The sequence below is a fragment of the Platalea leucorodia genome (genome assembly GCF_965183815.1).
Source record: "Platalea leucorodia genome assembly, chromosome: 8".
Lineage (NCBI taxonomy): Eukaryota > Metazoa > Chordata > Aves > Pelecaniformes > Threskiornithidae > Platalea > Platalea leucorodia.
Window position 1 is genome coordinate 11,630,018 of NC_138830.1, and position 22,168 is coordinate 11,652,185.

The 22,168-nt window shown below is 46.8% G+C and overlaps 1 protein-coding gene across 3 annotated transcripts; it reads left to right on the forward strand.

Annotated features, from left to right (window-relative positions):
• Positions 1 to 430: 430 nt before the first annotated feature.
• EIF4E2 (eukaryotic translation initiation factor 4E family member 2) lies at positions 431 to 20,441 on the forward strand. 3 transcript variants are annotated; one of them, XR_014229016.1, is made up of 9 exons: positions 431 to 509; positions 1,337 to 1,451; positions 2,831 to 2,965; positions 5,426 to 5,530; positions 8,450 to 8,602; positions 8,690 to 8,826; positions 17,270 to 17,348; positions 17,551 to 17,679; positions 19,977 to 20,441. XR_014229016.1 is itself a non-coding variant. In XM_082319929.1 (8 exons), the coding sequence occupies exons 1-7, from the start codon at positions 490 to 492 to the stop codon at positions 17,313 to 17,315; spliced, it is 711 nt and encodes a 236-aa protein (XP_082176055.1). In that variant the 5' UTR covers positions 431 to 489; the 3' UTR covers positions 17,316 to 17,348; positions 19,977 to 20,441. The 3 variants fall into 3 exon arrangements, 2 of the variants coding, with proteins under 2 accessions (XP_082176055.1, XP_082176056.1); XM_082319929.1 differs by lacking the exon at positions 17,551 to 17,679; XM_082319930.1 differs by lacking the exons at positions 17,270 to 17,348; positions 17,551 to 17,679.
• The last annotated feature ends 1,727 nt before the right edge of the window (positions 20,442 to 22,168 follow it).

Here is a 22,168-nt window from a genome sequence, read left to right on the forward strand (position 1 = left end):
AAAAGGAAGGGCTGGGGCTTGCCTGTCACCACAGCAGACAAGTTGGGCAGACGCCTTAAAGAGCGACTGACTCTAATACTGTATCTACCAGAGGCAAATGAACACTGTGAATAAAACGGTGAGGCACTTGAACCCGCTGTGTCTGTCTGTGTCACGCCCGCGTCGTGTGAGGTGACAGCTCGACTGCCTCACGCCACGCCAGTTTCCCGCCTCTGGACACCCAACATGGTGGCTCTGCCTGCCCGCCACGCTCAAGATGGCGGCCGCCCTGCCGCGGGTGTCCGCCAGAGTCCGCACTCAAGATGGCGACCGGGAGCGTTCTTTTTCCCTTTCCCCTCAGCTCCTTCCGGCGTGCGCCGTGCTTATGGCGCCGGGGGGAAGCGCGGGGCGGCTCTCCCAGCGCCGCCGGAAGCGGCGGAAGGGTTTGGAGCGCGGACTCGGCGGAGCGGAAGTCGCTGAGGTGGACGGAGGTGGCGGCAGCGAGCGACGATGAACAACAAATTCGACGCGTGAGTCGGCGGCGCGGCCCTCCCCGCCCCCCCACCGCTGCGGGGGCTGCGCGGCTCCGCTCCCTGCCGCAGGCTCCCCCCCGCCGCCGCCGCCGCCTCGGCGCCGGTCGGGCGAGAGGCGATGAGTCACGGGGCCGCGCACAGCCCCGTTCCTCCCCCCTGAGCCCGGCCCGGCCCTGCCCGGGTGCTGCTGCCTGGCCCTGGGGGGATGCGCGCCCGAGGGGTGGGGGCGGTGGCCCGGCGGCACAGGCCTCTGCTCGTGGCGGGGCATCCCTTGCCGTGCACCGCCGTCGGGGAGTCGCGGGCCGCCTTTTGGCCCCGCTTCTCGCTCATCTTTTCCGGTCCTTCGCAGGGAGTGGGGCGGGCAGAGAGGCCTGTGGGGTGCAGGGCGCTGGCGTGGTGTCTGCTGGCCTGGGGGGCTGCCTCTGCTGCGCTTAGGGGCGTGGGGAGCCGGTGCGAGAGAGTCAGCAAAGTTACAGTGAAAGGTCTCCATGTTCGCCTCCTGAGTACTTACGGACCCTAACAAATCGCTGGGGTTTTCTGTGGCAGATCAGTATCTAGTATGAACTGCTTGAATTTGTTCTAAAAAGGCGTTTTGTTCCTTGCTTCTGCTTAAAAGTGTGTCCCTAAGATGCCTGCGATGGGCGCTGGGCATGCAAAGTAGTAGCAGTTTTTACTGTGTGGGTTGTCAAGTGTAGATTTCCAAACGCTGATGGCCCTTGTACCACGGAGGAGCTTGGAAGCAGAGACTACTGGGGCTTGGTATGAAACTTCTCAGCTGCAAGACGTAAGACTCACTTACTTTCTTTCTTCTTTTTATTTATCAGATTGAAAGATGATGATAGTGGAGACCATGACCAGAATGAGGAGAATAACACACAGAAAGACAGTGAGAAGGAAAAGAACGATCGAGAGAAACCACAGAGTACTACCAAGAGGAAGGTACGGTGCTGGCATCTACATTCCATCGCTAGGACATGATGTGGGAGTGCTAGAGAGTCAGTCCTCAGTTCAGGGATAAGGAAAATATGCCCTGTTGGGCTGTGGTTGCTTCATGTGCTCTTACTGTTGTAATGAAGACAGAGGGCCTACATTAGCATTTGCATAATTTGATGGAGCTTTTGGAGGTGTATAATCTGAGGGGTGAATACTCCCTTCACAAACGCAGCTAGTGCTCTGCGAGGCTTTGAATAGAAATGAGAAATAAACTTTTATTTTCCCCACAAAATTTTTGTGCCAGAGGGTGTAGGGAAAGGACTGATTGACAGGGGAGTGGTGGCTTGCAGTTGGTTTACCAGGCTGCGTTTGTGCCACTGCTGAAATATCTCTTAAGATGGGTCTCTGTGGGTGTAGTGTAGCCTAGTTAAGAAGGCATATATCCATCCCGTTGTGGTTTTTTTTTTTTTTTTTTTAATCTTGTACTTAGGAAAAGTATTCTGTCTAAAGTAATACAGTCCTTATAAACTTACCATAGACAAGAGGAGAGTAGAGATTTAAGCCCCGGTTACTCCTGTAACAATATCATAGAATCATTAAGGTTGGAAAAAACCCTTAAGATCATCGAGTCCAGTGATATCCAGTGATACAAGATAAGGGCTTTTTGTTGCGTTTTTCTTCCTGTCAATTTTGACTCTTTGGTGATGCGTTCTTGTTAACCTCTTTTATGCTCATTAGGAGTCTTTTTAATCAGAAATGGATGTTTTGGAAACTGAGAAATGATCGTTGCCCACTGCTAGCCGTGGGTTCTGCCAAAGCTGACATAACGAGTTCTAAGACAGACTGATCCTCCCAGAGTTAGGGTGTTGGTTGCTTGAGGGAGTTGGTGTCACCAAAGAGTTATAATTGCTTTTGAATCATGGTTTAGTATAAATCGGTTTTGTTCTTCCCAGGAGGAGAGTGTCTTTCCCCGCCCCTCCCTCCCCTTAATTTGAAAAAGTTAACACTCTTGCATTGCCCTTTTTAGTTTGTCGGCCTTTGTTCCTTTGAGATAGGAACAATTAAGGACTAAAAGAAAATTTAGTAATACTGCCTGCAATAGTTATGAGGGTTGCTTTTTTGTGACAATCTCCTGAGCTTCTTTCCTTAGCTATCTCTACACGGCAAATTTCTGATAGTCTTTGAAGTAGTCAGCTGCTGTTAACCTAATAGTCCATTTCAGACAATTAACAGAGATAGTATTTTTCTGTAAAATGAGGATCAGTTGTTTGTTTTATAGTCTGTGAGGGCAGGAACATGTGGACTTCTGATGCTGTGAATGTAATTTTTCCCACTCCCCCTTTAGAGGAGTGTATAAGGGGTAAGCCAACTTCTCTGTTCTGCAGGCTGTTGTCCCAGGGCCAGCTGAGCACCCTTTGCAGTATAATTACACATTCTGGTACTCCAGACGAACACCCGGGAGGCCTACCAGCTCGCAGAGTTACGAACAGAACATCAAACAGATTGGCACCTTTGCCTCCGTGAGTATATCCCTGTTGTCCTTGTCTCACTGGGGCATGGCGTGGTCATCGTGGCTGGCTTACTCCCTGTGTGCTAGGTGTATGCGTGTGCAGGCTCTGCTCTTTGCTGTCAGGAACAGAGGAGAGGGAGTGATTTGCCATGACTTACATATGAGTTCTTGAATTACCTACAGCAGTCTTAAGCAGGTCTCCTCTGCCCTGCGCTAGACATCTGTGCCTACGGTAATGGTGGTAGCTGGAATAATAATAGAAAATGAAAAGAACTCCTGTGCAGCTTAAATCTGCTAGCTGGAGCAGAACTTGACAGGTAAGCAAGAGAAGAAAGGAACAGCTTTTCTGGATGCAATGTAGGTGTGAAGCAAAGACTGTACAGTCCCCCTCGCACACTTCCCCCCGCCCCTGTTCCCACCACAAAGCCTGTGTTGCAGGAGCATGCTGTGTAGACGAGCAGCTGGTGGCCCATTGTCTGTTGCCTGTCTGGAAGTGATGACTGAGGTGCGGTTTGGTGTTGCAGTGAAGTTCAGTAAAAGGCAAGCTGCTCTCCCTTTCCCCTTCCACGCTTTGTGGTTGTTTATTCCTGGAATAAATCAAGCATATCCTGGAGAGGCAGTGTTGTGTTGTTGCATGGTACTGGCAGTGTAAAACCGTCATTAAGATCTCAAGATACATAAGTAAAACAGGTCTCTGTTGTAGAGGCACCACATACTATACCATTCTCAAGGCTGGGAAGTCTGTTGGCGGCTTTCTTTTTTATTTATTTATTTATTTTTTAAATCTAGTATTTTGTCCAGGTTTTCTAGGGTCCCTTGCAAATGTTAATTTTGCCCACCAGTCAATCTCTATCTTCTGTAATGTGAGAATTTGTAAGAACATCCCTTTATCCCTTCTGGAGGCTGCAAAAATATGCCTGTCCGAGCAGCTGGGTTGTGTTACTGCACCCACACAGGATAAGAGTGGGAAGAACAGCTCTAAGCCTATCATCACGGGTAGTTACTGCTCCTGTTCCCCTCTGTGAGCAAGTACTTTTAGTTCAGTGAATGAAAAATATGGCTGCTGCATGATGATCTGGCAATAACTTTTCAGTGTGTTAAATCAGCGTAGACTCTAACATTGATTTTTAGCTCCTTTCACACATTCTCGTCTCCTCTTTGCTGCAAAGACTTTGTGGTTGCTGTTGTGGGTTGGAAGTGCTCGAGTTCAGTTAGGATGGAGAGAGACTGGCCAGCAGATCTGATAATGTGTTTGATTCCAAATTCTGTTTAAGGAGGAGGGAAAACAAGCTTCAGAAAGAATTGTCTGAGCCTAAATCTGGGTTCAGGTTTATTCTTTGCTCTTCAGTAGAAAGCTCTAAAAGCTTTTAAATGCGAACCACTAGAGGGCATATTCACTCGGTGTAAGAATTTAATTTCCACATTGCATTTGGATGTGGCTGACAAAAATAGACTGCTTCTGACCCCACCTCAGTCGTGGTTCATAATTTTATTGGCTATAAAAGCAAATTCCTGCTTGGATGGCAGAGGTCAGAGATTGGAACAGAATTCCAAGTGCTGACCAGGTCATTAAGGTCTCTGATAAAGTACTTGGGGTGGTGTCTAACCCCTCCAGCTTCACTGCTGGTCTGCTTAATAGCTATTGTCTTACTGAGGAGAGTCCTCTTGAAATGTAGTAATTAGTATCATCTCTTCCAGTGCCTTGTTTTGTTTTAAAGATCTAGCCTTTCTAAAATCCTTTCTCATCCAGAGAATCTCAAAGGATAAATATGTTATTTTTAAGAATTAGAAAAGGTAATTCCCTTGCCTTCCGGCCAGACTGTCTGACCTAGACACAGGTGTGCCAGAATGGAGACTGGTCGGAGTGTACCATGGCAGATTGTAAAAGGAAATAAGAGGCATTTAAATAAAAGCTCTGGATGATGCTTTAAGATCTTAAACCACCACCAGAATGTGTCTTTTGTCTTAAAACCTGGATACAGTAAAATTAAATACAAGAAAATGTCTCATTTGGAGGCTCCTGCAGTCTCCACGATTGCAGAGAGCAGTGGTTAATGCAGGGCTAATGTGTATAGTGTAGAGAGGCTTGGCTGTAGCTGATGCACTTGACACATATCCACTAATTGAAAGTTTGGGCCATAGGATTTACAAGATATGTTTGGAACTGTTCTCCAGAGCAGCAGTTATCTTAGCACAGATTTTGTCAGACAAACACCAAGTGACTTTGGAGGCACCTGTTGAATATTTCAGGTGGTCATCTGGTAATGGAGCCAGTCGGAAACAGGCACGCAAGCTCTGATCCTACTGCCGCCTTCTGAGTATCCTAATCAACACCCTTGTGACAAGAAAGTAGAACAGAAGAGGTGAAGGTGGCTCTGGCCAGCTCGTGTAGAAGGGGAAGCCTGTTTCTGTAGGAATCTTGGCTGTGAACAGTTTGAGCAGCGTCATTGTGTGGTTCGTGTCATTGCAGGTGGAGCAGTTCTGGCGGTTTTACAGTCACATGGTACGTCCTGGGGACCTGACAGGCCATAGTGACTTCCATCTTTTCAAAGAGGGAATCAAACCCATGTGGGAGGTGAGTTGGAGCTCTCATTTCTGCCTTGGTATTTTCCCAGAGTATTCTGGAGGGAACCTTCTACAGTGAGGGGACTCTTGTCATGCTTCTCTTGGGTGCAGTCCTTTCTTCTTGGTTTCCTGTAAACTTGTCCTCAGGACTCTGTCCCATGTAACCTGTGACCTGCTGGCAGAGGAGAAGGAAGATGCAGAGAGTTGCTAGCTGCACTTCCCCAAAGGCTGCAGAACTGCCTTTGCCTGTGGGTCCAGAGGATCTCTGGGCAACGTTGCCTGGAGCCCAAAAAAGGGGGGACCCCAACTAAGCTCTGTGCCTCCTAATATAGACGCTTGCCCTTTATTATAGCTTTGTCCAGTGACAGCAGTGTGGGGCTTTCCTCTAGAAGGGCTGGACCTCTCTAAGTGGAATTCAACAAAGCCTATAAGAAACCAACCCTCCTTTTTCAGACAAGGAAGGAAAAAATGCATATGGTTAAAAGCCTACAGCTGTACGTAGAGCTGGAGATGGAAAGAAGACTTAGCCCTTCATTTCCTTTTTTTGTTCCAGAGCACTTATTTGCTTCTGTTCATTCCTATCCAAATCTGTTAAAAAAGAAAAAAAAAAAAAAAAAATCTTTGCCCAGCAAATCATTCTCCTGGCCTGCTTCCAGCAATGACCAATACCATTCGCAATATGAGGATTTTATGTGTTGCTCTGAAGTACCTAATTATGCTGCTTGGTCCTGAGAAATTTATATGTGACCCTAGTTGGCAATTATTTTAAGCAAGGTGTTTTATAGCCAGTTACTGCAAATACAATTTATATAAAATGTTTAACCCTCTTTGGACTTCTAGTGAGCTAGCTGCTCTGATAATGTGTCAACCAGAGAGTCCACAAGTTAATGATACCAGAATTTCTATAAAGCATTTCCCTGTAGCCATTTTAAGATGGGGGTGGAGAGATTCTTTGTGTTTTTTTACTTCTGGCCCCTCTCCGTTCTTGTATTTATAGATAAGGACCTGGGATCTTGCTGCTGGCCTTCCCTTTGCTGCTTGCTCTGTAGGGTTTTGTTTATGCTCCTTTCTCTTCCAAACTAATCCCTACTTACTGTCATTTTGTAGGCACATATATGCATGTATGTAGCTCTGATCTTTTTCTGGATCCATCTGTGCCTTTTCTGGGTGAAGTCAGAAGCACTAAGCATAATGTTCCCTGGTGATTTACTGGGCTGCAGATCATTATTATTCTGGTAAAGGGAAATCAAATGCTTGACTGAACCGAAGCTTGTTTAACCTGAAAGAAAACTAACAATAACCATAAAACACACAATACAGCATCTGCCTCCCAATCACTGTTCTCTTTCTAGCCTTGAACCTGCTTAAACCACATTTGAAATATTTTGAGCGATACCCTTTTCTCTTCTGACCTCCTTTAGTCATTGTGGAAAGTTTAAGGAATTAAACCTAACTCCCTGCTTAAAGGCTGAAGCCTAGATGGCTTAATTCTTAGAGTGTGATGTTCACAACTTGGAAAACAAGGACGCTTAATCAGAAAGTAGTTTGCATCTCATGGGAGTATGCCACATTCCTAGAGCTTTTCTGGATTTGGATTCTTCACCTTGCTTGTGGCTGCTGTCATGCTTTGAGGTTTCTCTGGAGCTGATGCCTTCCCCCTTCAGGGTTTAGGTCATACTTGAAAACTGGGAGTCTGGTGAATGCTGCTGTTATGCTGGCACTTCTGTGTTTGCTCAGGATTGCTTCATTAGCACTTGCTGTCTTTGAGAGCACACAAATGGCTACTTTTATCTGAGCCCTAAAGAACCTTTAAGGCTAAAATAAAGTAAATTTTGTTTCATTCAGAAGAGTTGAGCTGCTTTGCCTAGCATCCTTAAGGTGTGTCCTAGCTTGGCAGAGGGGATTACTGGTGATTTGGCCAGGGGTGTCCTGTGTTGTGCAGTCCCATCTGAGTTACCCTTTGCTCTCTGTTTCTGTCCTAGACCTGTCTTCCCTTTCCCTTCCTAACTGCCACCTCTTTGACTTGTTCCTACTTGTCCTTCTTTTTGGGTTTGGCTGGAGTTTGTTCCCCTCTCACCTTGTAAGATTTCCCAGCTACAGTGGTGTACAAGAGAATGCCACAGTGTTCTGTGCAGAGGAGGAGCTGCTGTTTCTCGTAGGTGTGTGTTCTGTGAAGCAGGGGAGCCTGTGGCAGTTTTCAGCTCTTTTTCAGGTGCAACATATGGAATCACAATATTGAGGTGACGGACTGGGTGCTTAGCATAATTTTTTCTGTACTCTCTCCCCTTGTTTTTGGTTATTTCCCTGGGTCGCTGCAGTCTGGAACAAACATCCAGCTGTGTGACGTGTGATAATGTCAGTGGTTCCCAGAGAAAGGATTGGTCCTTTCTGCGTTAACACAACTTGTGAGCCCATTCCTGGAAATGTGGAAGGAAAGTGTTTTTCAACTTTTTGCTTGCATTTAAATATCACTTTGCAAACTCTTTCCCTGCCTTCCATGTTCTGTGATGAGGGATTTTTCCTGTTTTACAAGCAGAAGTACATATACAGGGGATTAGGCAAAAGGGGAATTGGTCTTGGGTTTAGGAACAGTTTTAGGGTCCTTGTCTCTGGTTCTGTGTGCAGATTGGTAGGCTGGTTTTAGTCTTTGCTAGTGGGATGAAAACACTAGAGCTGAAGTCTTCAGTGCATAGAGCTTCGTCTGGAATGCTGAGAGTCATTGTTTCAAATACTTTGTATTCAAAGTAAGTGGTATACCTCTGTCTGTGCTTGTATGGGGGAGAAGTGAAATGCTTTTGCTTGAAAATACCTCCCTTCTGTCCCTTGCCCCACTCAATCAATATCTGCTCCTGTCTGTGGCTCTGCTTTCTTGTGGGAAGCAGAAAAATAGCTAGAAGAAAACAAATCGATTTCTTGCCCCTCTTCCTAGGATGATGCCAACAAAAATGGTGGTAAATGGATTATCCGTCTGCGAAAGGGCTTAGCGTCACGATGCTGGGAGAATCTCATTCTGGCAATGTTGGGAGAACAGTTTATGGTGGGGGAAGAAATCTGTGGGGCGGTCGTCTCTGTCCGATTCCAGGTAAGTGCTTCTGAGAACTGGCCTGTACTCCATTTGGCAGGGCTACAAAAAGTACCATCTGCTTACCCCTCACATGATATTCTGTAGGAGGATATTATCTCGATATGGAACAAGACAGCCAGCGACCAGGCCACGACAGCCCGGATACGCGATACGTTACGAAGAGTGCTCAACCTACCTCCCAACACCATCATGGAATATAAAACACACACCGATAGCATCAAGTACGTGTGGTGGCAGGGGGAGGGCCTGCTGCTGGTTGCATGCGTGCTTAAGCAATTTGATGCAAATCGCAAGAATTGAGAGGAATGCTCACGTGCGTTGGGGCTGTTTGCTGCGAACAGTAATACAAACAGCAGCGATTGTTGCCAATGCACTTTGAAAGCCAAATATCTGTGTCATTATCGTGCTGTTGTTAGGGATGTTTGGTTCTAAGAGTAAAACCTTATTTCTTTGAAGTGTATAGTCCAGGGCTTTGTCAGCAATCCACCCAGCCTGTCACCTGGGAGATGGGCAGCGCCCAGTGTGGGACTGTGGCTTGATGTATTCAAACACAAGATTGCACTGGGGGGGGACAAGATCATTTGAATAAATAGAGATTCTGGGGAATAACGTGCGGAAGCTAACGGGGATTTATAGTGCCATTAGACTTATAAATGGTCTTGGGAAAGTGCTGTGTGAATTTACAGTGCTGTACAAATGATTTCTAATCATAATAAACGTCGTATATTAAGTCTTCCAGGCCCTGGTGACAGAGGCTCTTTAACAAGACTAGAAGATCATGGTACACAGAAAGGAGAGCTGTATTTTTAAATAAACCTATTATAGCTTACCATACCAGGCCATTCAGGGTGACTTTTATTTCCCACAAAGTGACGAAAAATTGCATACGTAGGTATTAGTTAGAGGTGAATAATGTAATTTTTTTTTTCTCTTAAGCATATTATAAACCAATACACTGATTAGGTCATATTGGTTAAATTAACACTTGAAAAGGTGTACCCGGAAAAAGAAGTGAAACAAATTAATAAGACGTTGATAGAGCAGTGAGCTTTCTAATCTAGCCCGTAATCAGGGTGCAAGTACCTTTCATGACTTCCTTTCATTATGCTAGCTTATCCTTTCCACATAATCACTCTGTCATCAGTGTGCTGTCAAACAGTTTGGTGACATCAATCCTGTTTTTAGCAGACAGCTAGCTTCCAGTTGTGGCCAATTTTGAGCGTGGGTCACTAGGAAAAATACAGAGGTCTCATTTAAACTGCCTGTGGGCATCCGATATTCCATGTGGCCCTCCCTCCTGTGTGTGTGTGGGAAAGAGAAGGGAAGGGGAAATTATTATTATTAATCTGAATCTTTTCCAGGCAGCTTTGGTTTCTGAAAGTTCCCACTTCTGTTCTTGAAATCTCGTATTCATGGTTCTGCCAGTAACGTTTCTCGTGCACTTTTTGCCAGGAGAGGGCACTATCGACTCTCTGTCCATGTTATGAGATAGCAAAGTGCTCCTGTGGACCCATAACAGGATATTTTACTCCTGTTCAGCAGTAGCAGACTGCGGACTGTGGTGATGTGGCTTTGTTGTGAGACGAGGGAGGTGTTTGACTTGCCTCGGTCTCTGCAGGGAAAGCTGTGTCCTGAGCCAGCTGTCCGAAGCTGGGGTGGTGGTTTGTGTAGCAAGTTTAGAATGGAAATGGTGTGGCCTTTCTCTTATAAGCCATGGCCACCAACACTTCCTAGGACAGAGAATGCTGCTGTAGCAATGTTTGTAACTGTTCTTGCTCTGGCAGGTGGCAGTCCTTGAGTGATGGTGCATCCAATATCGTGGTCTTATTTCCCTACAACAGTGTAACATGCCATGCTTGTTGCCCTCTCTTCCTGCATAGCATCAAAGTTTCCTTTTGTGCTGCTGATGTATGGTGCAAAATGAGCTTGTCCAAGAATAACAGGTGTTTGAGGAATCAAGTTTAGTAGCTCAGATTACAGCTGGGAGCAATTTTTAAATAGGAGCGAACTGGCTTGTCTCCCACTTATTCTTCTGTGGGTAGGAGGGATAGTCAGGGGTTGGTTTGATGGTGTCCTGGTGAGGTAGATCTAAGCAATTAACCTTCTGCCGTGGAGGGGATCACGAGAGCTCTTTTTTTCCATTGCTCGCTTGAGCTGCAGCAGTCTGATTGCAGTGCTGTCCAACATCTCCTTCTAACGGCACGGGTGTAAATTCAGAGCAGAACTGCTTGTCAGTGGAGTTTCTGTGTAGTGATGCATGGACCGACTTCTTGTGCTTTTCTCGCCTGGTACCAGCAGGCAGCAAGCGGCAGCAGCTGCAGAGAGGTAATGGTGCCCGCTTCGTTGACAGAGAAGAGTAGGACAGCCCCAGCTTTCAGTCTGACTCTGTTTGGCTATGCCTCATATCATTAAGGTTCTCTCACTAATGAAGAATCTCTTGTGTAACTAGTTCTATCCTCCATAAAGTCTGGCTCCTTTTCCTCACCCATCTATCAAGCCCTGTTGAAATACTGTCCGTCATGAATAAACTCCACTTATGCTGCGCATGTACCATGTGATTTATGACTCGGGAGGGCTTTCTAGCCAGCACTCTATATTCACACTCCGGCTGTGTTTTATGAAAGGCTCTAATGGAAGAGCCGTGCTGTAGGCTTTGTCAGGGCTGCCTTTCTAGGGGGGCTCATGGCATTTTTCATTTGTATGGGCTGCATCTCTCCACTAGAGCTCTGCTCATGTGCAGGGTTTGATTGGCATTGATTGTGCTTCGGGGAAGGGAGCACGCTTAGCAAGAAAAGAACAGGCGTTTCTCAAAACCTTGACTTTTAGGTAGTGAATTGACCTGGATTAGCTTTTGACACACTGTAAATGAACGCTTCTGTAGAAATTGCTAGCGTGCCCCTGACGGTGGAACCTGAGCCCTGTGTTTCAGGTTTTATATATTCCTTTTGTGATGATGCATTTCGTATTAACTCATTTTTAGACACCATTTCTCATGAGTTGTCAGTGAGGCCGCAGCCCCCTTTGTTTCAGAAAGCAGTGGTGCTGCCAAGCTGTGTTTGAAAAGTATCTGTTGCTTCACAGCTATTCCAAGGAGCTATTCTGCATTCTGTCCTTTCTGCTCTCAGTGGTGGGGCTTGTGCATTTAGCTAGATAAGCAGATCTTTCATAGCAATTTTCCTGTGTTTGTCCTTTCTCTTGCTTGTGATATTGACAAGCTGCCTAAATCCTGGTGAGTGGAAGGGTCAGCCTAGTCTGTATTAATTTCCAATCTTGCTAGAAGAGCTAGAGCAATCTCTTGGACTCTGCTTAATTCCAGGGGATTTATAGTACCTTAGATGTTACAGTGCTGAGCGCCTGAAAGGAACATATGTGACATTTCGTGGGCTACCTTGTTTCAGTAGCTGGAGAGAAATCGCTTCTCTTTGTTCCCTCGGAGGTGGACTGAGAGAGGGGCACTCGGATGTAGTGAACCACTTAATAGGTTCTGCTCATCAGCGTTGTTAACCTTGGAGGTGACATGGTCCAGCAGTGACAGTGGGTTATGGACAGTGGCACTCCCTGTGGTTTGGAATTAAGAAAAAAAAGAATGACCTCTTACTTTTGCTGCCTTAGGAGGTGCACTGTGCTTTTTTTGAAAGCAGAACATTGCTAGGCACAGCCTGGTCATGTCTCAGTGAAGCCACTGGAAATATTCAAATATCTGTAGTGAGTGAACTGCAGTAGGGAAAGGGTGGAGGGGAATGAATCATGTTAAAGTTTGATTTTTTTTTTTTTTTTTTTTTTTTTTTTGAGCCTTGCAGTGTGAAGTGCTTGGCTGTCTTGCGTACACCTTTGCCCTGGCTGGGGTTATCAGCCTTTCTTTTCCACACTGATAACTGTGTGGTCAGTGACCATCTCCTGCGTGGAGAGCTCTCACCTGCAGTACCGTCCAGAAATCCCAAGCGAATTCAACAACATTGCTACATGTGCCAGGAGAGACCAGACCTGTGGCTATACAGCAGGCTGCCACTGAGCAGGCTGGTCTGGAAATATTTTGGTTGCTGTGTGACTTTATGGATCGTCCTGTCAGCTCTAAAGCAAGGCTGCTTTTTCTGAAAACAAAGCTTCAGTTATTTGTAAGTGCCTGCTGCAGTGGGAGCTGAGCAGGGTATAAAACTATCCTTTCCTTTCAAAGTCACCACTGATAACTAATGGGACGGCTCGAGTAAATGAGGAAAATAGTTGATCTTAATAGGGCTGGCACTGGGTTCATTTCACTGCAGGCAGTTGGAGGAAGTGGCCTCAGACTGTATTTTAGCTAGGAAACAAGCAGGTACCCTATGGAGGGAATAAGGGTATGCATGCACTGTAAGAAGACTGCAGGGGCAAGGTTCTCAGGACTAAAAAGTGACGAATGACAAAAAAAGTGAGGAATGAGGAAGAGGAATCCTCATGGAAGTGTCAGGTGTTGGGCAAGAAGATCAGTGTTTGGGAAACAGTAAGCTGGTGGTTGGGTGCTTGTGAGAAGTCTCCCTTGTACATCAGAGTTCAGATAATTCTGTAACTCTGTTATGTTTTTATAGCACTGGTTTCTGTTTGCTTTCTAATTTCCAAGACCTTAGGAGAACTCCTCAATGCTGCTGTCCTAGTTGTGTCATCTTTGTCTTCGACTGTATCTTAAATGGTGTGGGCAGGGTTAACCTTGTCTAAAGTTAAATGGTTTGCAAATGGGACCCATACACACTGTCTGAATCCTGTCGGCAGAAGGCAGGTTGCCGTGGGTCTTGCCAGCTCTAGAGAGCTGCGTTGTTTCACCCTCATTCCTTCAAGTATGAGAGCAGGAATAAAAGCTAGAGGAGAGTGGTGACTTCCAGATCTGATAGCTGTCCTCTTCTCCTGAGTCTCTGCAATACTGGCTTAATTCATTTATCACTCCATTCTCCAATTCCAGTAATATTTCCAGGTGCTGCAAGTCTAAGAGCACTTCTGTAGACCTGGGCTTTGAAATGATGGATTCATTGATTCGTTCTCCATCACTGTAGTATGCTTTATTCAGAAGTGTCTGTGACTTTGTAAAAGGCTTCCTTATCTTGGTGGCCTGTCTCTTACCAAAGAAGTGACTATAGCCTATTTATTTCATGTTTCTTTTCAAGAAGGTCAGTTCAGATGTGTTCATTTCAAAGTCGTGATGGCTTCTCTATTTGCCTTTGCTACAGATACTGCCAGATATGTGAAAGAATTATTTCAGGCTAGAAGAACATCCTGGGTTTTTTTAAAGCTATTAGTTTTCAGCCCTGTCACAAAGTTCTTGACTGGCTTCAAACAAATCCCAAACGCTCTGATAGAACGTGGGGAGCACCCAGGAGGAGGCTGTGCTGCTCTGGACACCATACCTGCAGAGCGTAGTGAGTGGTCGGTGTGCTGGGAGGTTGCACGCAGACTGGCAGAAGGGACAGACCTTGGTGACTGTTGTGAGGGTAGCGTGCACTGTCAGCTCTCTGTCTCTTTTTTTAGCTGGGGAAGGAGACGGTAAGGAGGCAGGGCTGCACAGGGAAATACTGAAGGGGAACTGCTAAGTTTTAAATATTGAGGGTGGTTGGAGAAAAAAGCTAGTGTTGCTTGCAAAATGGTGATTTGGAAAGTCCCTTGAAGCGGCTGTGGCTGCTCTTCCTCTTTTTGCTGGAGTCTCTCATCGTGGCTCCTTTTTGTGTGTTTGGGTTTTTTTTTTCCCCCCAACTTACTTGATGGGGAATGAAGGGAGCCCTGCCTGGCTCCTGACCCTGGGCAGTGGGGGAGAAGGTGGGAAGTTTCAACAGTTGTGGGTCAGGAATGAGTGTGGAAGAACAGCTCCGGCTGGCTTTATTTAGCCTGCTAATGTTTCCATTTCCCATCTGTTCAATGGGAATAACCTAAGTGTTGGGGATCAATTCACTGAGTATCTGATCGCTGCGCAGACAGTATAGCAATAAGGTACTAAAAATGTCTATACATAAAAATAACCTCTTAGACTCTCTGGCACTGTGCCTTTGGCACGTCACAGGTCGTAAAGATTCTGCCAGATGAAATTAACTGGCAGCCTTGTTCGGTATGAAATGGAGAGCAGTTTGCTCCGCTAGCATAGTTTAGGTACATTAGGGCAGACACATCCTGGTGGATTTTTTCAGTCAAGTCAGCAGATAGTTGGAGTAATTAGTACTATAATATGTATGAGGGTCTTGGCTTAATTCTTGGCTGGAAGAGCTTTTTCTCTATGACTGTGAGAAGGACTTGGCAGCTGAAGGACTATGTGCATGATGTTATTGGGATGTTGGAACAGGGAACTCCTTGGTTTGAAAAGGGGTAATAAATTATCGATTATGTTGACAAATAATCTGCCCTTGTGTCCCTTCTGCAGAGAACAGAAGTTACGAGTTCGGGGAGAACTGTGGGAGAGGAAAGAGAGAAGGTGTGATTATGGGTGATGGAAATGTGGTAGAAATACAAGGCATGGGAGGCTGGAGGGAAGACATGGAGGTAGAGACCTTTTGACGAGACTGGAGATGTGCATAGCTTTCCAACCTGTGTTCAGCAGCTAAGAGGGCTTCAGATCCAGAGTTTCTCTTCCCCCTGACTTTGTGCTGGAGGGAGGCAGTTGTACCCACAGCGTCTAGTACCATGTGCTGACTGGGTGACATGGGCAGTTTTCCTCTTTCTGGGAGATTTCTTGGCCTTGTGGCCTTGAAGGGTGCTGTGTCTGGGGAGACCTGGGGGGAAAGTTCCCATTTAGGGGCTTCTGTGCTGCTGCCTTTCTTAGAATGAGCCACTTACAGGTTTCTCTTCTCCAAGCAGCATACTGCTGTACGTCAAGCTGAATTGCAGATCTGACCTGGTGTACTAATGCACCACAGCTATGTCCTGGGTGCTGTCCTGTTCTATCTACAGCACACTTTGCTGTCTTTCTCCCTCATGTTTCTTTTGGCTTCAAGGGCTCATGTCTGAGGGTCACCTAGAGATACCATGTAGCTTTGGGACTCCCATGGATGACTGTTACTCACTTGTCCATCCTAGTCAAGATCAGGAGGACTTTGAGCTACCATGGAGGGAGGGAGACTGAGGAGAAAACCTAGCCAGCCATAGATAAGGACTCTCTTAGACCAGCTGATCACCTTGGTACTTCACAGGAGCCTGTGCCTTGGGGGGGCTATGGAGATTTAGTTGCTTCTTGGAAGTTTAGTCCAAGCAGTTTTGAACTGGGAAGAACTGGAGTGTTTTGCCACTCACCAGGCTTGTACTGGTGGTGCTGAAGTCAGTGATCTTTAGGATTCACCTTCAGCACTTTCAAAAGAGGGATTTGCTGTCCTGTGGTCTGGGAAGGCAGTGTCACAAATTCCAGGCTGTACACCACAGTGACAAGCTTCTTGCTTGTGCCCTCTGTGTTGGGTTCCCAGCAAGACTGCCTGTATATGGTGTGCAGTCTTGCAGAGTGCACGTGACGGGCACTCTGCCAGTATGCTCTGTGTTTATTTGGGCTATAACTTTGCTGGGAAAGAGCATATGACACCTGAGCTGCTTTTGCAAATGTTGATTGGGAGCTTGACTCTGTGAGGCTCAGGTAAGAGCCAGGCTGGTGATCTGTTTTTGGCACAGATGCTGACTAATACAGGATTTCCATTTCTGGACTCTCCTGTTGTGTTGCAGTGGCGAGATGAGGCAATGCAGAAAACAAGATGTGATGTAGCTGCTAAGTACGAGGAACAAAATCTGCAGGGTGGTCTGGGTTTATGACTGACCTGGGTTCCCTTTAAGGTCCCTCCAGCTCCATGGGACTCTCTGGGTTCAGTAAATGGCTTGGCATGTGCTGTAGGCACCAGCACTGTTTTGCTGGGAATGGAGAACTATGAGGTTCTTTGAGGTCTCTGATCCCAGAAGATAATAGTCATGCTCACATTAACCTCTGCATCCTCTCCCTGAGAGGGCTTTCAGTATGCTGCCTTCGTAAAACAGACAGCAATTTTTCAGTCTGCTAGCTTCGTCCGTCAGTAACATTCTCCACCAGGGAATGCAGCGTTAGGCCTGTCCCTCTAACTTCATCTGAAAACATTTTCATTTCAAATAGCTCTTATGTTTTTACTGGGTCGTCATTAACAATGCAGGTTTGCAAAAGGAAATGAGACTTTCTAATATCAGTTGGATTCTGCCACCTGATCGAAGAATTTCATAATAACTAAGCTGTGTGGCTTAGAAAAGAAGCCCCTTTTGGGGGGATTACTACATACGCAGGTATGTGGTGAAGCATGAGGCCGGTAACTGGCTGAGTTGAACCAGCCAAGGAACGTTGATAATCCTGCAGAAAGACGTAACATCGGCTATTTTATTAGCAATAGGAAATGGATATTCCATTTGTGGCTGGGAAGGTCATACCTGTCTCTGGGTATTAATGTGGCTATATCACCAGCAGCCAGTGGGAACGCTTCATGTCTGTGCAGAACGTTAAAGCTGCCTCGCGCTGTCAGATGTTTGGCTGGGTTTTAAGGATGCTTCTATCCACTAGGGCTATCAGAGAATATTGCCTTGCTCTCTGAAGACAAGTGCCTTTCAAACGCCATTGAATGTTTCTGCTCTCGTTAAAAGTTAAGAAGCCTTTGATCTGAAGTGCTGTTTTTTTGTTTTTTTGTTTCATTTTTTTTTTTCCCTCTGGCTTGCCAGGGCCTGGGAGGAGTTTCATGGCCTGGTGAACAGCAGTGGCCGCTGATCGAACGCTCCCCCTCCCTCTGTCACACCCAGGGTAGGGCCTCATCTTTCTTCCTACGTGACTTCGTGGCATACCTCTCAGCTTCCAACCCTCTTCCCTTGGGCTGGCATGTTCTCTTGCCTTATGGGCCTGGTGTTGGGGCCCATTCTGCTACTGGCTCTTTCCCAAAGGTCAAAATGATTTTTAAAGTTGTTTTTATTTTTGTTGGTTTTTTTTTTTTTTTTTTTGATCAAAGATACCAGTGTTCACCGTGATCTCCATTCATGCAGCATTTTCTGTTGTGATGCTGTGTGGTATTTTTCTAAAGTGTCCTTCCTCTGTGCAAGGCACTTGTATCCCAGACCTGGTCCCAGGAGGCTGAGAGGTATGTCTTCAGCTCGGGTCTGTTGCCTAGGGTTGACTGTAAGCAGATATGGAGTGGTAAATGAATGCTAAGCACATCCATGTGATGGACACTGAGAGAGGCGCCTGGAGCTTGGCATACGTGCCTTTGCTCTTGACAGTGGGCTGGAGCAGAATAAATTAGTCTGTCAATAAAAGCTTGTTCAGGAAGGACACACAGTAGCTACTGTATTTAGAAATAATAATGCTGTGGCTAATGAGATGAAACCACTTGCTACTTCTGGTAGTGGCAACCGACTATGTGCAGAGAAAATAGCCAAGGTGAGCTCAGGGCTGTTGTGAGCCTCACAGCATAGATTGTTTTTCCCCGCCAGTGCCCGCTTCCCTGGTGGCAGGCCCTTTTCTTGAAAAGGGCTAGCAGGAGGCCTGGCAATGAGAGTTGCGTTTGGTTGTAGCCAAGTGGGACTGCTGCATTGCCGAGTGCCAGAGCAGAGGAACCCGCTGGAAGGAAGCGTTACATTGCCCAGTTCCCACCCCATGGTGGTATGTAGCTGCTCCAACACGGCTGAGCTCCGAGGGGCCGCTGGGGATCCCAAAACCTCCCTCCACAGCGTTGGGCAAGCAGTGGTCTCAGAGCTTGCTCTGAAGTCATGGGTGAAAGTCATATCTATCTTTCCTCACAGATTTGGCTTTTTGTGAGGATCAGTGGTTACAAAATGTTACACAGGCACCTAGTAGTGGTGGTGTTATTAGGTGACATTCAAGTGACCTTCCAGAGGAGGAAACCAGCTCACTTCATGAAATACCAGTCTCAGAACGCAGTAAATGTGCCAAGTGTATAGGAAAACAGTGACAGAGTTGATTTAGCTCTCAACTGTATTGGGTTACCTGTGCTGAGCAGGGAGAGCAGCGATGAGCAGAGGCCCTGGGGCACCCTGATAAAGGCAAAAGGAGGGGAAATGTAGAAACTTGTCTGAGAAAGAGCTAACCAAAGTGTGCTGTCCTCCTGAGGTACGTGGCACGGGTGAAAGTATAGTATGGGATAAAAAGCCAAACCATTGTTGCAAATTAACCAGAATCCAGTTAATGAATCCTGAATCGTGTTCCCAAATGGCAGCACAGCCTGCTTTGCTGGCAAGTGCAAAGGTGAACCCCAGTCTTCTGCAGATGGCCTCCAGCATGGTTTTTGCTGTCATGTCATAGCAGAGTAACTTGTTTAACTCTCTAAAGAGTGTTTTTGTACTTCCTTCTGCTCCTCCAGCTCTCCAGCCCACCTCCTGGAGGTGTTCCAGCACGCACTGTGCTGTGATGTTACAGCTACCATGCAGCTCTTAGCAGCACGCAATGCTAGCTCAAGGGTTTAAGCAGGATTTTACAGTCCTGCAGAGCACGTAGCTTCCGAAGCTGCTGCCTTTGCTCTTCAACACAGCTCTGCCCATTTGGTGCGATATGTGCTGGGGCATCCCTAGGTGTTTGATTTGGGCAACTTACTGCCCTGTCCCTGTTACGGGAAGAGCTGCCAAACCTATCCTCTCAAAATAATTGTGATCTCATTTATTTCCATTTGAGTTTAAAAAAACACACCACCTTTCTATTAATGTGTAAATATGCTTTGCCTATTGCTGCTGCTCACAGGCTAGCAGTAAGCATTAACAGGTTTCTGTAACCTGCCCAATCTGTCATGTGCTGCAAGACTATGCAAATGAAGGTTGTGGACTAGCAGTCCTTTCTTTGTCATTAGCCCCTGTGACTCATGTGGTTGTACTCACGTGAGTAAAAGCTGCTGAAGAAACTCTTCTCTTTAAACTTGAGGGAAATGACCTTTTCAGATTAGATATTCTTTTAAGGTAGGAGAGACCAGAGAGCTAAAGTTGTTGACGGCATGACAAAAGGAGCGTAAATATGAGGGACAGAGGCAGGAAAAGGTTGGACTGATGGTATATTTGTGCTCCAAGCAGAATCCCCGAGGACAAATATTTGGGAAGGAGGAGATCTTGCGAGTTGTTTAAACACCAGAATCTATCAGGGAGGTTTCCAGAGTCTATCATATGCTTTGCTCACAGGGGATGACACTTTTTTTCTTCCCGATGAATGGGGATGAACCAGGATCTCCCTGTGTTCCGAGTGTTCTGGAGCAGCAGGTTGACTTAAGTGAAAAGTCTCTAGTTAGAAAGCAGATCTGCTTAGGAGGTTTAACAAGCATTGATTTGAGTGACGTACTGGGATGGCAGCACTGGTAGCCACGGTGGGTGGAATTGGGGGGTGCTGTGATCGGAAGGAATGCACACCTTTAACCTCTTTCTTCCCTCTGTTTTCCAGGGATAATTCAAGCTTTCGAAACACAAAAATCACATTGTGAGAACAAGAGTTGGCACTAAGCTCCTCTCTCCGTGTTGAAAGCACTGAGAGGTCTCCACCAGTGCCCTCCGACCTCTGAAGGGACTCATGGGCCACTCTCTCGCACTCCTCCTTGGAGGAAGGATCCACCTGAAGCCCTCCAGCAGTGGTGACAATAGAGGCTGATTTTGTCATACACAAACTTTTTTTTAGCAGTGGGGCGGGAGGCCAACCTTTCAATTAGCAGTGTGCCCTTGGGGCCGCATCTTGCAGCACTTTCCTCTCTTTCTCTACATGGCATGCAGGATCTCTGGGATTCTGCCTCAACGTCAGAGCCTTTTGCTGAGGGATACCAGTATTATAAATCTCTCTGCGGCTGGGAGGAGCTTCCCAGTTGAGAGTCAGCCCTATGGTTTTCAAATGCCCCCTTTCAGCTCTGCCAATAAATTATTGGGTCTCTTTGTTTCTTTCAGTCTCTCTTTTTTTGACTCTGTCTCAGAATTGGTGGGATGGTATTTCTCTAGGCTGTGGTAAGGCCCAAGGCTTGCTTCTGCCACCTCCATAAAGCATCTTCCCCTGAGCTGCCCACCTGCACGAAGCAGCAAAGCATGCCAGTGGTGGCCAAACTTCACCATATTTGTGGAGTTACATGGGCAGAGGAGTTAGAGATGTAACATCTTAAAAAGTGAGATGCTTGCATTGTCTTTGCCCCTTCTTCATACTCCCTGGTTAGCAGTGCCTTACACCTAGCCCTGTTTGTTGGGGAGAGGGATGCAAGCTTCCTGTAAACTAGGACAAAGAAGTGTTTGGTGCCACTTACTTGCTTTGACTCCTGCTGTCTCGGTGGAGAGCCAGCAGTGCTGCCCTGTGTTGGATCCAAGGAAAGGCTGAAGGCAGGGCCATGTGTGCTTCTGGGGTGCACCAAGGTTTGCAAGTCTCCGGCCATCTGGGAAACTGGACCCCCAGGGCGTGTAGCAGAAGAGGGTGATGGCCCAGGCCGCCACTTACAGCTGCACGAAAGCTGTGACCAGAAGAGAGGCTGCGAGTGACCCCATGTCTCCTGTTCTCCGGGGTGAGGCTAGACTGATGGGTTGTTGCCTGGAAAGCCGGCATGGCTGCAATTTGGATGCCACAGAAACAATGGAGCTAATTATTTCCTCTGATTCTGCTTGACTACAATGCTAATTGTACTCATTAACAGCTCCAGCCTTTTCCCCTTTTCCTTGGGGAATCGCACAATTGCCTTTCGTTTTTAATAGAGCCTTTGCATCGGGCCCAGGAGGGCAGGCTGTGGCCAGAGATGGGGCACATCTCCTGCCCTACGTGCTCTGCGCAGTCCCCCAGGAGAAGGGGCGACCGCAGAACTAGCGGCCCATGTCTGGGACAATTACTGGCCTTGGGGACCAGGAGACCTTCAGCCTCATGACTCCAATTGCAAATTCCTCGTGTTATTATTGAAGTCTAGACTGAAAGCAGCTAGGACTGGCAGAGAACACAGTTTAAAATACTCAGTCTTCTGAAGGGTTTGTTTTCTGCACTGAGGGTGTCAGTCCTGGGCTGTCTCCAGAAACATTCAGCGCACCAACAGCGATGACTAACTGCTCCCCGTGGTCAGGCGGTTTGTGCCTGCTGGCACCTGCCTGGGCAGGGAGCAGGGCAGTTCCCCGGGCTGCGGTGGCACCCCTCTCTGTGTTTCTCTGGACCCCGCGGTCCTGTTCCTGCCCTTGCCACTTATTTGTCACTAGCTCTCAACCAAATGCTCTTTTCCAGGCACAGTTTGTTTTCCCTGCTGCGATCAGGTACTACTACGGCTGCTACTTAAAATTCCTTTTAAATACAACTCTCCCCTGCTGCTCTCCGGTATTTGTTAGGGGGGATTTAGTTGTAATTACATTTTGGCAATCTAAGCAAAAATAGCCTTGCAAGGCAAGGCTGAAATACTAGCTGCAGGCTCCTTTTATCCACAGCGCATTTAGCTTCTTGCAGATGACATCACTTAGGGCTTTAGTCCTGTTATTGTGCCCAGCTGCGCGTCGCGTCCATGTCTGCTATTTCATGTACTCGCCCACTTCTCGCCTCTGATGCCCCGCGTCTAAGCTGGTGCTGATGAGTGCAGGCTTGCTATTAAATCTGAAAATGCTGCAGTCCTGCTGCGTTCACCCTTAAATACGCTT

Excerpts from the sequence above, each read along its gene's own strand:
- EIF4E2 (XM_082319929.1), top strand. The coding sequence starts at position 490 with ATGAACAACAAATTCGACGC. Across the intron at positions 1,452-2,830 it reads AGAGTACTACCAAGAGGAAG|GCTGTTGTCCCAGGGCCAGC; the intron begins GTACGGTGCTGG and ends TCTGTTCTGCAG. Across the intron at positions 8,827-17,269 it reads ACACACACCGATAGCATCAA|GGCCTGGGAGGAGTTTCATG; the intron begins GTACGTGTGGTG and ends CTGGCTTGCCAG.